General features: G+C 45.9%; 1 protein-coding gene across 2 annotated transcripts in view; it reads left to right on the top strand.

The window, feature by feature from the left end:
- Positions 1-16083, top strand: part of LOC144485969 (uncharacterized) — a 186157-nt gene that overhangs the window by 7364 nt on the left and 162710 nt on the right. The window contains exon 2 of one of the 2 annotated variants that reach the window (XM_078204045.1): positions 8377-8621. Coding sequence is in view for 1 of the 2 variants with exons in the window: in XM_078204044.1 (XP_078060170.1) it covers positions 8585-8621 (37 nt within the window). In the remaining variant the exon portion in view is untranslated. Of the gene's footprint in view, positions 1-8376; positions 8622-16083 lie in introns of those variants that run through there. The other variant, XM_078204044.1, reaches the window with a different exon arrangement.

Genomic DNA, 16083 nt, shown 5'->3' with positions numbered 1-16083 from the left:
TTTACTGTAAAAAGTCTCACAACACCAGGTTAAAGTCCAACAAGTTTATTTGGCAGCACTAGCTTTCGGAGCCTCAAGCTCCTTCATCAGGTTTTACTCCCAGCTCTTTCCTGGAGATTAATCTTCAATTCCTGTAATTCCTGCCTAACAAATTTATTAGAATCTTTCAAAAATGTGATCAAGTGTGTGGATGAGGGAAGGGCATTGATGTATTTTATGGATTTTAGCAAAGCTTTTGATAAGGTCCCACATAGAGTCATAGAGGTTTACAGCATGGAAACAGGCCCTTCAGCCCAACTTGTCCATGCTGTCCTTTTTTTTTAAAAACCCTAAGCTAATCCCAATTGCCCGCATTTGGCCCATATCCCTCTATACCCATCGTACCAATGTAACTATCTAAATGATTTTTAAAAGATAAAATTGTACCCGCCTCTACTACTACCTCTGGCAGCTTGCTCCAGACACTCACCACCCTCTGTGTGAAAAAATTGCCCCTCTGGACACTTTTGTATCTCTCCCCTCTCACCTGTGCCCTCTAGTTTTAGACTCCCCTACCTTTGGGAAAAGATATTTGAAGTCGGTAAAAAATACCTCTGAGGCTAGTCTGAGTCAAAATACAGTAAGGCTTCATTCTCACAAGCTTGCGGGAGAACTTGACCCCTTGAAAGCGGAAGCCAAAGTTCTCCCTGAACACAAGAAACGTGGACCTTTATACATCAGGGTTCCTCTCTCATAATCTTCACTTCAAGACAAAGGAGAGAGCACATGGTTCCCTCCAAGGTTTAAATCCTTTCTTAACAAAATTCAAACACACGTTTAATCAAAATTCAAATTGGCTATTTCAAACTTCAATTTATGTACTTCGATTTTGAAATTTCAATTTACCTTTTTAATTTTATTTAAACTCTGTATCAAACCCACTGTTGTAAAATCACAACAAAGCAAACAACTTTGTAAACACACATAGACACACATGGAAGCTTCCAACATTCATTCAAACTTAACATCTCAAAGTGAGATGTAAGTAAAATATTTAAAAGAATACAGAACTTGGATTAAGACAGTCACTTTTATTCTTCTTTCTTCCAAACTGTAATTAAAACTCAGAACAGAAGTAAATTCAAGAAATCTTATCACTTTAATCTTTAACAGTCTTAACACCTTCCGAGCTCTCCTGAGGTTAAACTAAGGTCATTTATTACCCGCAATAAACACTCCACAAGAACAAACAAAGGCTACAACTCCTGCTCTCAATCTAATACAACAATAACCACCTACATTCGACTAGTAACCAGATCACACAAAAACACTGAAATATAAAAACTAAGATCTCTCCTATCCACCTCCAGGTCTGCCATTAGCCCATTCGACCAACTCATCATAGTTCGGGGTACTGAGAATTCCCATTTTAAGGATTTTTTGGTGAACACTAAAGAATTCATCCTTAAAAGCCTGGATGAACGCTCGATCTCCTCGCCCTGGGTTTCCTTGTCCGGAGCACTCCTGATATACCTGGAACAACCATCCCCCATATTCAGAAGTTCCTTCCCCTTTTAGCTGTTTTGTTGTGGTCATTCTGCTCCAGTTAGTAGGAGCATTCCCTAACACTCTCTGAATTTCTACCTTAAACTGGGCGAAGGATGTCTGTTGGGCATAATCCTGTGCTGGAGGAGCAGCAGGTCCACCTGCTACCTGTCTCCACTTATCTGCTGGACAGGCTGCCCTGGCCAGCTGGTGTACGTCTCTCAGGTGTAATAGGTGTCCTACCCAGATTGTGTCTAATTCTTCCCAGAATTTAGTGTTTGCGCTTCTAGGTTGTAATTTACCCAGGGAAGCCATTATCTGCTGCCTCTCACCTGGGGTGAATGGTTCATAATTTACTTTTGGCTGCGCATCTGTTCCCCCTTGGGTTACTAGCACTAAGTTGTGTTCTAGCGCTTCCCACTCCTCTGGAAGAGCGGTTAGTCCCTGTTGTGTGGACTCATAAGGAGGTAGAGGAACGGTTTCCCCTCTCCATTGCTTTTCTTCTAATACTTGGTTTTGTTTCTTCAGTTCCCTTACTCTGGATTCTAACTCCCTAATCCTTTCTTTATCCTCACTCCACTTCTTAGTAGAGGCGACTACTTGTTCAATCAGTCCAGCTAACTGATGTATTAACAATACTCCTATTTTCTTTGTCATGTTTCTCTTTTCTTTATCCAACCACTTATGCTGTTGGCCCAGAGGGTAGGATAAGTTGAACCCCCTTTTTCTCATCTGTTTAATGAATTTGTTTCTCTCAGTCATACACTCATTTATCAGGGATTCCGGAGGTCCCCACTGTCTTTGTGATCCCGCCATAATACAGATAAGTTTTATACTCACCACCTGGAGTCTTCTATTCTCCCTTCTCGCTCTCCCACTCCTAGGTCGCTCTTATTGGAGTCCGGTGTTACCTGTCAGGGGTGATCAAATCCCTCTGTACCACCGCTTACACTATTAAGCTTACATTAAGCTTACTTCATTAAGCCGGCTTTTACTCCAGTGGTCACTCAGACAGTTTCTTTCTCACTCACGTCTGAACATCACACCTCAGGCACCTTTTTCTCCAGTCTTTACACTCACTTGAGTATTAAAGACAAATGCCTCCTTGTCCGTATGTGTTCAGTTCAGACGTCTTTCACTCTCACACTCTCTCATCACATATGATCAGCCCACTGTAGTTTGACTCACCCTATTAGGTTCAGAACTCTATTCCAGTGCCCAGGTTGTGGCCATTCAACCTGAGCCCGCAAACAGAGTCCCCGCAAACAGATCCCGGGGGTCTCCCGGCTTTCGGCACCAAATGAAGTCGGTAAAAATACCTCTGAGGCTGGTCTGCATCAAAATACAGTCAGGCTTTATTCTCACAAGCTTGCGGGAGAACTTAACCCCTTGAAAGCGGAAGCCAAAGTTCTCCCTGAACACAAGAAGCGTGGACCTTTATACATCAGGGTTCCCAATACAAGCCATAAAGCAAAGTCCAGTTAACAGTCCTTGATCATAAATTATAGTTCCTTTAGCAGCTTCTGATACACTCTGGTTTATGGTTAGAGACTATCTGGTATCCTTGGGTCATAAAGCACAATTCTCCTGGTAGTTGTAGTCAAGATGCAACCTCTGGTCCCCTGCTCTTCCCGCGGCTTTTCCTTTGAAGTGACTGTGTGCGATTGCAGCTGTCCCAGTGGGAGTCCTCCTTCAAACGGCCATTCTCGCACTCTACCATTTGGTCGCTGCTTCCTTTGTTTAAATCATACACAAGCCTACGGGAAAAGCAAGACTTACAACCCAACATTTACATTTAACTGTCTGTTTTATCAGAATGATATAAACAAGCGAGGGAACCATGAACAAATGGCTTATACTACTACCAGGAGCAATATAAACAAAGGGGAGACTAGTCATAAGGAAGGGTTATGATTGTGATACATTCCAGGTACAAAGTTCAACCTTTTAGGTACAAAATACATTGAGTACAAAAAAAACAGTAACCCTTTCCCTATTCAATATTGACTACCTTGTCTATGGGAGATGGATTGAGAAGGTTAAAGCACATGGAATTCAGGGAAACCTGTCGAGATGAATCAGAAACTGACTCAGTAATAGGACATAAAGGTAGTGGTAGAAGGCTATTTGAGTGACTGGAGGCTGGTGCCCAGTGGTGTGCCACAAGGATCAGTACTGGGATCCTTATTTTTTGTTATATATATAAATGATATAGATGACAAAGTGGGGTGAATGTTAAGCAAGTTTACAACCAACACCAAGATTGGTAGGGTGGTTAATAGTGAAGAAGATGATCATAGGTTACAGGAAGATATAAATGGGTTGATCAGATGGGCAGAACAGTAGTACTTGGTATTTAACCCTGCTAAGTGCGAGGTGATACACTTTGGAAGAAGAAACAAGATGAGGGATTATTTAATGAATGGCAGAACATCGGAGGAACAGATGCATCTTGGGGAACGTATTCCCAGATCCCTGAAGCCAGAGCAGGAGAATAGAGCAGTTAAGCAGGCGTTTGGGACGCTGGCTGTTATCAGTTGTGGAATAGAGTATAAGAATAAGGAGGGGTTGTACAGAGCATTGGTTAGGCCACAGCTGGAGACTGTGTGCAGTCCTGGTCACCTCACTATAGGAAGGACGTGATAGCACTAGAGGGGGTACAGAGGAGGTTCACCCGGATGTTGCCTGGGATGGAGCATTTGAGCTATAAGGAGCGACTGGATAGGCTTGGATTGTTTTCTTTAGAGCAGAGAAGGCTGAAGGGGGACATGATTGAGGTGTATAAGATTATGAGGGGTATGGACTAGGTGAGTAGGGAGCAGCTGTTCCTCTTGGTTGAGGGGTCCAACTCAGGGGGCAGTTTTAGGGTAAGGGGCAGGAGATTCAGAGGGGATTACTGCGTGCTTACTTTCAGCAGCTGATGCACGATGAGTCCAAGGTCTCGCTGAGTATCCACCTCTCTCAATTTACACCCACTCAAGTAATAATTTGTCTTCCTATTATTGCCACCAAAGTGGATAACCTCACATTTACCCACATTACACTGCATCTGCCATGCAGATGCCCACACACTCAGCCAGTCCAAATCATGCTGAAGTGTCTCTGCATCCTCCTCACAGCTCACCCTCCCACCCAACTTTGTATCATCTGCAAACTTTGAGATAATGCATTTAGTTCCCTCTTCCAAATCATTAACATATAATGTGAACAGTTGGGGTCCTCGCACAGAGCCCTGCGGAACCCCCCGAGTCACTGCCTACCAATCGGAAAAAGACCCATTCATGCCATTCTTTGCTTCCTATCTGCTAACCAGTTTTCTATCCATCTCAAGACATTACCTGTAATCCCATGCGCTTTAACTTTGCATAGTAGTCTGTTATGTGAGACCTTGGCGAAAGCCTTCTTAAAGTCTATATGAGCTACATCCACTGGTTCTCCTCGGTCAATTCTACTAGTTACCTCTTCAAAGAATACCACTAGATTCATCAAACATGATTTCCTTTTTGTAAATCCGTACTGACCTTTCTGATTATACCACTGCCTTCCAATGCCGAGTTATGAAATTCTTGATAATGGACTCCAGCAACCTCCTCAGTACTGACGTTAGGCTCACTGGCCTAAAGTTCCCTGTTTTCTCCCTACCTCCCTTTTTGAATAGTGGGTTGACATTAGCTACCCTCCTATCTGTAGGAACCAGTCCAGAGTCCAAAGCATTTTGAGAAATGACCACCAATGGATCTACTATTTCCAGGGCAACTTCCTTAAGTACTCTGGGATGAAGATTATCAGACCCTGGAGATTTCTCCACCTTCAATCCCATCAATTTCCCCCAAACCATTTCACTACTAATGCAGATTTCCTTCAGCATCTCACTAAAACTTGTTTCTCTCAGAACTTCTGGTGCATTATTCATGTCTTTCTTTATGAAGATAGAAGCAAAGTATGAATTAGCCATTTCTTTGTTCCCCGTTATGAATTCTCCCATTTCTGACTATAAGGGCCTATATTCGTTTTTGTCAATCTTTTTCTCTTTACATACCTATAGAAACTTTTACAGTCAGTTTTTATGTTTCCCGCCAGTTTACTTTCATGCTCTATTTTACCCTTCTTAATCAATCGCTTGGTCCTCCTTTGCTGAATGCTAAACTGCTCCCAATCCTTGGGACTATTGCTTTTTCTTGCCAATTCGTATGCTTCTTCCTTGAATCTAATACCATTTCTAATTTCCCTTGTAAGCCATGATGTGGCCGCAATTCCCTGACCACTCTTGCAGCAAACAGGAATAAACAATGTCTGGAGTTCACCTATTTGTTCCTTAAATCCCTGCCATTGCCTGTCCACTGTCCTTCCTTTCACTAATGTTTCCCAGTCCATCATGGCCAAGTCATGTCTCATACCATCATAGTTACCTTTATTGAGATTCAGGACTCTAGTCTCAGAATCAACTGCATCACTATCCACCTTGACAAAGGATTCGATCATATTATGGTCATTCATCCCCAAGCGTTCTCTCACAACTAGACTGCCAACTAATCCTTTCTCATTGCACAATACCCAATCCAAGATGGCCTGTTCCATTGTTGGTTCCTCAACGTATTGCTCCAGAAAACCATCCCGTACGCACTCCAGAAATTCCTCCTCTATTGTACTGAGACTAATTTGACTCTCCCAATCTATATGTAGATTAAAGTTGCCATAATCACAGATGTTCCTTTAACACATGCATCTCTGATTTCCTGTCTAATGCTTTTCCCAACATTACCACCGTAGTTTGGTGATCTGTATACCACCCCCACCAATGTTTTTTGCCCCTCTGTGTTTCTTAATTCGACCCATACAGATTCCACATCATCGATATTAAAATTTTTCCTCAATATTATATCAATAGCTTCTTTAATCAACAATGCAACTCCGCCACCTTTTCCTTTCTGTCTGTCCTTTCTAAACACTGAATAGCCTTCAATGTTTATTTCCCATCCTTGGTCACCTTGGAGCCACGTCTCCATAATGTCAACTATATCCTACCCCTTTACATCTATCTGTGCAACTAATTCATGCATTTTATTTCGAATGCTCTGAGCATTCAGGAATAAAACCTTAAGGTGAGCCCTTTTAACATTTCTTGTCCCATTCCTACTTTTGTTTTACGCTGCCCTTATTTGACTCTGGCCCTTCATTTCTCTGCCTATCACTTTTTTTATTCTCCTTACTGTCTTTTCCACTTGTTCTTGATTTCCATTGCTCTGAATCCTTAAAAAGGTTCCCATCCCTCTGCCATATTAGTTTAAACCCTCCCCAACCACTCTCCCTCAGTGTACCCTCACAGGTGCCAGAGTGTGGCGACTCGGGGATTTTCACAGTAACTTCATTGCAATGTTAATGTAAGCCTACTTGTGACTAATATATAAACGTTAACTTTACCAAGTATTCCCCCCCGCCCGCCAAGAACATCAGTCCTGGTCCTGACCAGATGTAACCGTCCAGTTTGTGCAGGTCCCACCTCTCCCAAAACTTGTCCCAATGCCCCAGGAACCTGAATCCCTCCCCCTCACACCATCTTTTCAGCCACGTATTCATCCTATGTATCCTGCTGTTTCTACTCTGACTAGCACGTGGCACTGGTAGTAATCCTGAGATCACAACCTTTGAGGTCCTACTTTTCAGCTTGCTTCCTAGCTCCCTATATTCTGCTTTTAGGACCTCATCCCATTTTTCACCTTTGTCATTTGTACCAACGTGTACTGTGACAACCGGCTGTTCACCCTCCCCCTTCAGAATTTCCTGTAAATGCTCCAAAACACCCTTGACCCGAGCAGCAGGGAGGCAACATACCATCCTGGTCTGGTTTGCAGCCATAGAAACACCTATCTATTCCCCTTACAATTGAATCCCCTATAACTATTACATTCTTACACTTTTTACCCCTCCCCTCTGCAGCAGAATCAACCATGGTGCAACGGATTTGGCTGTTGCTGTTTTTCTCTGAAAGGTCATTCCCCTCAACAATATCCAAAACGGTATATCTGATTTGCAGGGGAATAGCCACAGGAGATTCCTGCACTGCCTGCCTAGCTCTGTTGCTCTGTCTGGTGGTCACCCATTCCCTTCCTGCCTGTGGAGTCTGAGCCTGCGGTGTGACCACCTCTCTATACATACTATCCATGATACTCTCCGCCTCACGGATACTCCAGTGTCCCCAGCCACCGCTCCAGCTCCGAAACACTGGCTTCCAGGAGCTGTAGCTGGAGACACTTCCTGCACACATGCTGGGCCCGGGCACTGGGAAGGTTCCCAGCTTCCCACATGGAGCATGAAGAGCAGACCATGGCCTGGAGCTCTCCTGCCATGTCTTACCCCTTTGAAATTAAACTTTTGGAAATTGCTTGATATCAGATTATATCCAATTCTCTAGGGTCCTTCTTTCCTGTTTCTAGGTACTACTGAATATAACCCTCACAGAGTATAAACCGCAAAAATTACCTCAGAAACTATAAGCGATAAAACGATTAAATACTTACCCAACTTTATTACTTACCAATCAGCTCTTTCCCTTGTGTCCTCTACTACTGCAGCAGGGCAAGACCACAGCTAGGATTTAAAAGTTGGAAAGAGAGGAGAAAAAGCAGAAAGCACCTCTTTCCCCTCAGCATCAAATTGCCACTCAGCTCCAAATTTCCAATAGCCTTACCCTCACCCTGGCTGAATCTCACTCCGGACGAGATCTCTCCCACTGGCCATGTGCAAGCTCACTCACTCACTTTACTTTGGACTTAGACACAGTGACCACTCAATTGCTGCCTCTGTCTAAAACGTCATGAGTTGGTGCTAACCAATTGTTTCTCTATTCTGCAGCCACTTTTACATTTGGAAATCATCCTCTGAATCTGAAATTTGGAGAGGAACAATATCTACCTGGAAAACATTAATGATTCCAAAACCTACTCAAGAGATCTGTTCAGCTGCATCAGGATCTCTTGGAGAGAACGCTTGTTGCTGCATGTTGACCAGGTCCAGACAAACAGAGGGTCACACGGGAACTGCTTCCGCCGACGACTTACCAATGGTTGAATTGGGAAACCTGTCCTGCTGTATAACCAGTGAGTAAATTCTCCGTACTGTCAGATAACTACGTAACTTTGGGATCTGTTAGTGAAATGTTGTTGCATTCTCTGTGAACTTGAGCTCATCCAAAATTCTGCTGCTGTGTCTTTGAACTGAACACCCCCGTTACTCACTGGATATTGAATCCTAATCCAGCAACATCATCAAGTTAAAATTATCATCCTCGTTTCAAATCCCTCCACGTCCCTCCCTGTCTCTGTAACCTCCTCCAGCCCCTACAACTCTCACTATCTTTATAACCTCCTCCACCCCTTCAACCCTCCCTATCTCTGTAACCTCCTTCAGCCCAACAGCCCCCCACCTCTGTAACCTCTTCCAATCACGAAAGCAGTCCCTACCTCTGTGACCTCTGCCAGTCCCTACAACACACACCTTTTCTGCACTCTTTTCCAGCTCCTACCATCCTCCCTATCTCTGTACGCTTTTCCAGCCCCTATACCCCTCCCTATCTCTGTAACCTCCTCCAGCCCCTACAACGCTCTCCATTTCTGTACCCTCCTCCAGCCCTTACGACCCTCCCTATCTCTGTAACCTCCTACAGCCCCTACAACCCTCACTATCTCTGTAACATCCTCCAGCCCCTACAAACCTCCTTATCTCTGTAACCTCCTGCAACCTCGACAACACTCCCTACCTCTGTGATCTCATCCAGCCCCTACAGTCCTACCTATCTCTATAACCTCCTCCAGACCCTACAACCTTCCCCATCTCTGTAACCTCCTCCAACCTCGACAAAACTCCCTATCTCTGTAACATCCTCCAGCCCCTACAACCCTCTCTATCTCTGTAACCTCTTCCAGCACCTACAACCTTCCCCATCTCTGTAACATCCTCCAGCTTCCTACAACTCTCCCTAACCTCCTCCAGCCCCTCCAACTCTCAATATCTCTGTAACCTCCTGCAGCCCCAACAGCCCTCCCTATCTTTATTACCTCTTCCAATCCCTACAATCCTCTCTAGCTCTGTAGCCTCCTCTAACCCCTACAATCCTCCATATTTCTGTAACCTCCTCCATCTCCCTACAACCCTCCCCATCTCTGTGACCTCCTCCGGTCCCTGCAAACCTCCCAATCTCTGTAACAAATATAAATTGTTGTTGTTAAAGTTGCTGTAGAAATGTAAGTTGCTGTTGTTACAGGTACAATAGATATGTAAGTTGTTGGTAAAGATGCGATAGGAATGTAAGTTGTTGTTGTTAGAGGTGCGATAGGAATGTAAGTTGTTGTTGCTAGAGGTGCGGTAGGAGTGTAAGTTGTTGCTGTGATTCACTGGGTGAAATGCCAACCCCAGCCAGAGATGGTGCTGCAGCTTGCGCCCAAATAGCTCCCATTCTGCATTCGCCACACACGACGGCGCAGAGTCGCTGAGCAGAGACTGATAGCCAAGTTCCACACACACGAGGACGGCCTCAACCGGGATCCTGGGTTCATGTCACACTGTCTGTAACCCCCACGAATTGCCTGGGCTTGCAAAATCTCACTAACTGTCCTGTCTAGAGACAATACACATCTCTTTAACCTGTGCTTAACGCTCTCTCCACTCACATTGTCTGTACTTTTAAGACTTGATTACCTGTAAAGACTCGCATTCGAACCATAATTTTGTAAATTGAGTTTGTGTCTTTATGTGCCCTGTTTGTGAACAGAACTCCCACTCACCTGACGAAGGAGCAGCGCTCCGAAAGCTAGTGGCTTTTGCTACCAAATAATCCTGTTGGACTTTAACCTTGTGAGGCTTCTTCCTATATTCTGCACACAGCCAGTAGGGGTCAGACGAGGGCAGCTCCTGTCAATGCTCTGTTCCCTTTCCCTCCCTGGCTCCCCCTATGGGTCCCATGATCCTGGTCAGCATGAAACTTCATTCCCAATGTCACAATCCAACATCCTCCTGTTTCCTCACACATCACAATGAACACCACACGGTGTTACATTGTCAAAGCAGCCATTTACCTCCCCTTCCTGCTGCCCGCAGCTTTTAAAAACCAGTTGATGTGTGAGTTCTGGAAGATAGGAATTGAAACTTGGCTGCTGCATGTGATAATTTAAACCAAGTCCCATTCATCCAGCACCCCTCTCACTCATTGACTTACATTGGTTCCTGCTTTGGGAACTCATCCAATTTAATTCCATATCCTTGTTTTTAAATCCTTACCTGCTCCTGCCCTCCCTATCTCCGTAATCTCCTTCAATCCCGACATCCCTCCCTATCTCTGTAACCTCCTCCAGCCCCTGCACCCCTCCCTACCTCTGGAACCTCCTCCAGCCCCTACACCCCTCCCTATCTCTGGAACCTCCTCCATCTTCGACAACCCTCACTATCTCTGCAACCTCCACCAGCCCCTACACCCCTCCCTATCTCTGTAACCTCCTCCAGCCCCTACACCCCTCCCTATCTCTGGAACCTCTCCAGCCCCTACAACCCTCCCTATCTCTGTAACCTCCTCTAGCCCTACACTCCTCCCTATCTCTGTAACCTCCACCAGCCCCTACACCCCTCCCTATCACTGCAACCTCCTCCAGCCTCTTCAACCCTCCCTAACTCTGTAACCTCCTCCAGCCCCTTCAGTAGTCCTTATCTCCGTAACCTCCTCCAGCTCCCTACACCCCTCACTATCTCTGTAACCTCCTCCAGCTCCCTACACCCCTCCCTATCTCTGTAACCTCCTCCAGCCCCTACAACCCTCCCTATCTCTGTAACCTCCTCCAGCCCCTTCAACCCTCCCTACCTCTGTAACCTCCTCCAACCCCCCATCTCTGTCACCTCCTCCAGCCCTTAGAACCCTCCCTATCTCTGTAACCTCCTCCAGCCCCTATAAATCACCTTATCCTTGTAACCTCCTCCAACCTCGACAACACTCCCTATTTCTATGATCTCATCCAGCCCCTACAGTCCTACCTATCTCTGTAACCTCCTCCAGACCCTACAACCCTCTCTATCTCGGTAAGCTCTTCCAGCCCCAACAACCTTCCCTATCTCTGTAACCTCCTCCAGACCCTACAACCTTCCCCATCTCTGTATCCTCCTCCAACCTCGACAACCCTCCCTATGTCTGTAACATCCTCCAGCCCCTACAACCCTCTCTATCTCTGTAACCTCTTCCAGCCCCTACAACCTTCCCTATCTCTGTAACATCCTCCAGGTTCCTACAACCCTCCCTGACCTCCTCCAGCCCCTACAACTCTCAATATCTCTGTAACCTCCTCCAGCCCCAACAGCCCTCCCTATCTTTATTACCTCTTCCAATTCCTACAATCCTCTCTAGCTCTGTAGCCTCCTCTAACCCCTACAATCCTCCATATTTCTGTAACCTCTTCCATCTCCCTACAACCCTCCCCATCTCTGTGACCTCCTCCAGTCCCTGCAAACCTCCCAATCTCTGTTACAAATATAAGTTGTTGTTGTTAAAGGTGCTGTAGAAATGTAAGTTGCTGTTGTTACAGGTACAATAGATATGTAAGTTGTTGGTAAAGATGCGATAGGAATGTAAGTTGTTGTTGTTAGAGGTGCGATAGGAATGTAAGTTGTTGTTGTTAGAGGTGCGGTAGGAGTGTAAGTTGTTGCTGTGATTCACTGGGTGAAATGCCAACCCCAGCCAGAGATGGTGCTGCAGCTTGCGCCCAAATAGCTCCCATTCTGCATTCACCACACACGACGGCGCAGAGTCGCTGAGCAGAGACTGATAGCCAAGTTCCACACACACGAGGACGGCCTCAACCGGGATCCTGGGTTCATGTCACACTGTCTGTAACCCCCGCGAATTGCCTGGGCTTGCAAAATCGCATTAACTGTCCTGTCTAGAGACAATACACATCTCTTTAACCTGTGCTTAACGCTCTCTCCACTCACATTGTCTGTACCTTTAAGACTTGATCACCTGTAAAGACTCGCATTCCAACCATAATTTTGTAAATTGAGTTTGTGTCTTTATGTGCCCTGTTTGTGAACACAACTCCCACTCACCTGACGAAGGAGCAGCGCTCCGAAAGCTAGTGGCTTTTGCTACCAAATAAACCAGTTGGACTTTAACCTTGTGAGGCTTCTTACTGTATTCTGCACACAGCCAGTAGGGGTCAGACGAGGACAGCTCCTGTCAATGCTCTGTTCCCTTTCCCTCCCTGGCTCCCCCTGTGGGTCCCGTGATCCTGGTCAGCATGAAACTTCATTCCCAATGTCACAATCCAACATCCTCCTGTTTCCTCACACATCTCAATGAACACCACACGGTGTTACATTGTCAAAGCAGCCATTTACCTCCCCTTCCTGCTGCCCGCAGCTTTTAAAAACCAGTTGATCTGTGAGTTCTGGAAGATAGGAATTGAAACTTGGCTGCTGCATGTGACAATTTAAACCAAGTCCCATTCATCCAGCACCCCTACTGCCCCTACAGTCCTGCCTATCTCTATAACCTCCTCCTGACCCTACAACCTTCCCCATCTCTGTAACCTCCTCCAACCTCGACAACACTCCCTATCTCTGTGGTCTCATCCTGCCCCTCCAGTCCTCCCTATCTCTGTAACCTGCTCCAGACCCTGCAACCCTCCCCAACTCTGTAATCACCTCCAACCTCGACAACACTCCCTATCTCTGTGGTCTCATCCTGCCCCTCCAGTCCTCCCTATCTCTGTAACCTCCTCCAGACCCTGCAACCCTCCCCAACTCTGTAATCACCTCCAACCTCGACAACACTCCCTATCTCTGTGGTCTCATCCTGCCCCTCCAGTCCTCCCTATCTCTGTAACCTCCTCCAGACCCTGCAACCCTCCCCAACTCTGTAATCGCCTCCAACCTCGACAATCTACCCTATCTCTGTAATCTCATCCAGCCCCTACAACCCTCCCTATCTCTGTAACCTCCTCCAGCCCCTACAACCTTCCGTATCTTTGTAACCTCCTCCAACCTCAACAATCCTCCCTATCTCTGTAACCTCCTCCGGCCCCTACAACCCTCACTATCTCTGTAACCTCCTCCAGCCCTTACAACCTTCCGTATCTTTGTAACCTCCTCCAACCTCAACAATCCTCCCTATCTCTGTAACCTCCTCCAGCCCCTACAACCTTCCGTATCTTTGTAACCTCCTCCAACCTCAACAATCCTCACTATCTCTGTAACCTCCTCCAGCCCCTACAACCCTCCCTATCTCTATAACCTCCTCCAGCCCCCGCAGCCCTGCGTGTATTCAGCGCTCCTCAAATTCAAACCCCTATCGCATTCTCCATCCCATCGCTCCACCATTGGTGGCCGTGCCTTCAGCTGCCTGTGCGGGTCCTAAGCTCTGGAATTCCCTCCCTTTGCCCTTCTAACTCTTTTTCTTTTCCTTTTGAGATATTCTTGCAAGCTCCCTATTTGATGGAGCTTTTGATAGCCGGTTCTTGTATCTCCAAGATGTCAATTGGTGTCTGATTTATGTTCCTGTGAAGCATTCTGGGACATTTTGCTCTGTTATGAATAATTGTTGTCCTATAGAGCCATAGAGTCATAGAGATTTACAGCATGGAAACTGGCCCTTCAGCCCAACTTGTCCATGCTGCCCTTTTTTTTTTAAACCCCTAAACTAATCCTAATTGCCCGCATTTTTGGCCCATATCCCTCTTAACCCATCTTACCCATGTAACCCGGCCTGGCCTACATGTGACTCCAGACCCACAGCAATGTGGGTGGCACGGTGCCACAGTGGTTAGCACTGCTGCCTCACAGCACCAGGGATCCAGGTTCGATTCCCAGCCTTGGGTCACTGTCTGTGCGGAGTCTACACGTTCTCCCCGTGTCTGCGTGGGATTCCTCCGGGTGCTCCAGTTTCCTCCCACAGTCCAAAATACTGTGACTCGGAGATTTTCACAGTAACTTCATTGCAGTGTTAATGTAAGCCTGCTTGTGACACTAATAAATATATTTTAAACTTTAAACTTTAAAAAATGTGGTTGACTCTCATGTGCCCTCTGAAATGGCCGAACAAACTTCACAGTTCAAGGGCAATAAATACAGCCATGATCTCACTGAATGCAGAATAGGCTCGAGGGGCTGAATGGTCTCCTCCTACTTCCACTAAAGTTTTGAAGAGTGAGATTGGTTGAAGTATATAAAATATTGAATGGTTTTGACAAAGTAGTCATAAAAGTGTCTTGTGAATGAGTCCAGAATTAGGGGGGAGGGGCACTCTTTTAAAATTAGTTGGGGGGGGGGGGTCACCTTTTAGGACAGAGATGAGGAGAGTTTTTTTCTCTGAGGATTGTCTGACTTTGGAACTTCTGCCTCAGAAGATGGAGACGGAGTCGCTGAATATTCTTCCTCAGCAAGGGAATCAAAGGTTGGCAGGGGTAGATGAGAATTGAATTGATTTATTATTGTTGGGTGAATTGAGGTACAGTGAAAAGTATTGTTTCTGGTGCGCTATACAGACAAAACATACTGTTCATAGAGTACATAGGGGAGAAGGAAAGGAGAGGGTGCAGAATATAGTGTAACAGTTACCGATAGGGTGAAGAGAAAGATCAGCTTAATACGTGATAGGACCATTCAAAACTCGGATGGCAGCAGGGAAGAAGCTGTTCTTGAGTCGGTTTGTACGTGTTTTCAGACTTTTGTATCTTTTTCCTGACGGAAGAAGGTGGAAGAGAGAACGTCCGGGGTGCGTGGTGTTGCTGCACAGTCTGTTTAACCTTTATACGGTGGACAAAGAATTGTGAATAGACTTCTTGTTCGCACAATAATATTTATTTACACACAATCAATAATCACCCACCCAATCAACAATAAGTTATCTTATAGAATATCAAAGTTCAAGTCCAATACTAGACCTTGACTTAACTTTTGTGTGACTGGCAAGTACCCAGGCAGATATTGGCCTTTATCTGTGCACTGGTCTCTGTAGTCCTGCATAGTCTGGTCCTTTGGTCTGGTCTGATACTCTGGCTCTGGTCTTCCTTTCTTCTTGGGTGGGGTGGCTCTCCTCGTGCTGGTCGTTGCTGGTGGTGGTCACCGTTGTTGTCGTTTGTTTGGGAAGAGAGAGAGAGAGAGATTCTTCCATTGTGCAGCACCCTTTATACCGCATTAGTTTTCGTGCACTTTTGGCCATTGCCAATCAATTGATCAGGACTTGATCACCCTGATCAATAGGGACCAATCAGGTGCTGTCACCCCGATCTCTGGGTGTGTACCCAACGGCCATGCCTGTAGGTGCTGGAGGCACCTAGGTCACAGAGCTCCCTCCCAAATAAGGGATTAAGGCGCCCCTATGTCTGGTAAACAACCCAGTTTGATCAGAAAGTGTCCTCAAGTCCTGGAGATGGCCGATATCCTGTGTACTCCAGTTCTCGCAGCTGCAGCCTGTTTCTCTCTCACCAATTTCTTTTGAGGCTGCAGCCTGTTTGTTTCAGTGCTTGTCCAATTATCCCAGCATGCTCTTGCAAACCACCATCTTAGGTGGCCCGTTTGGCCACA

The sequence above is a fragment of the Mustelus asterias genome, unplaced genomic scaffold (genome assembly GCF_964213995.1).
Source record: "Mustelus asterias unplaced genomic scaffold, sMusAst1.hap1.1 HAP1_SCAFFOLD_257, whole genome shotgun sequence".
Classification (NCBI taxonomy): domain Eukaryota; kingdom Metazoa; phylum Chordata; class Chondrichthyes; order Carcharhiniformes; family Triakidae; genus Mustelus; species Mustelus asterias.
This window is presented reverse-complemented; position numbering and strand designations above follow the sequence as displayed.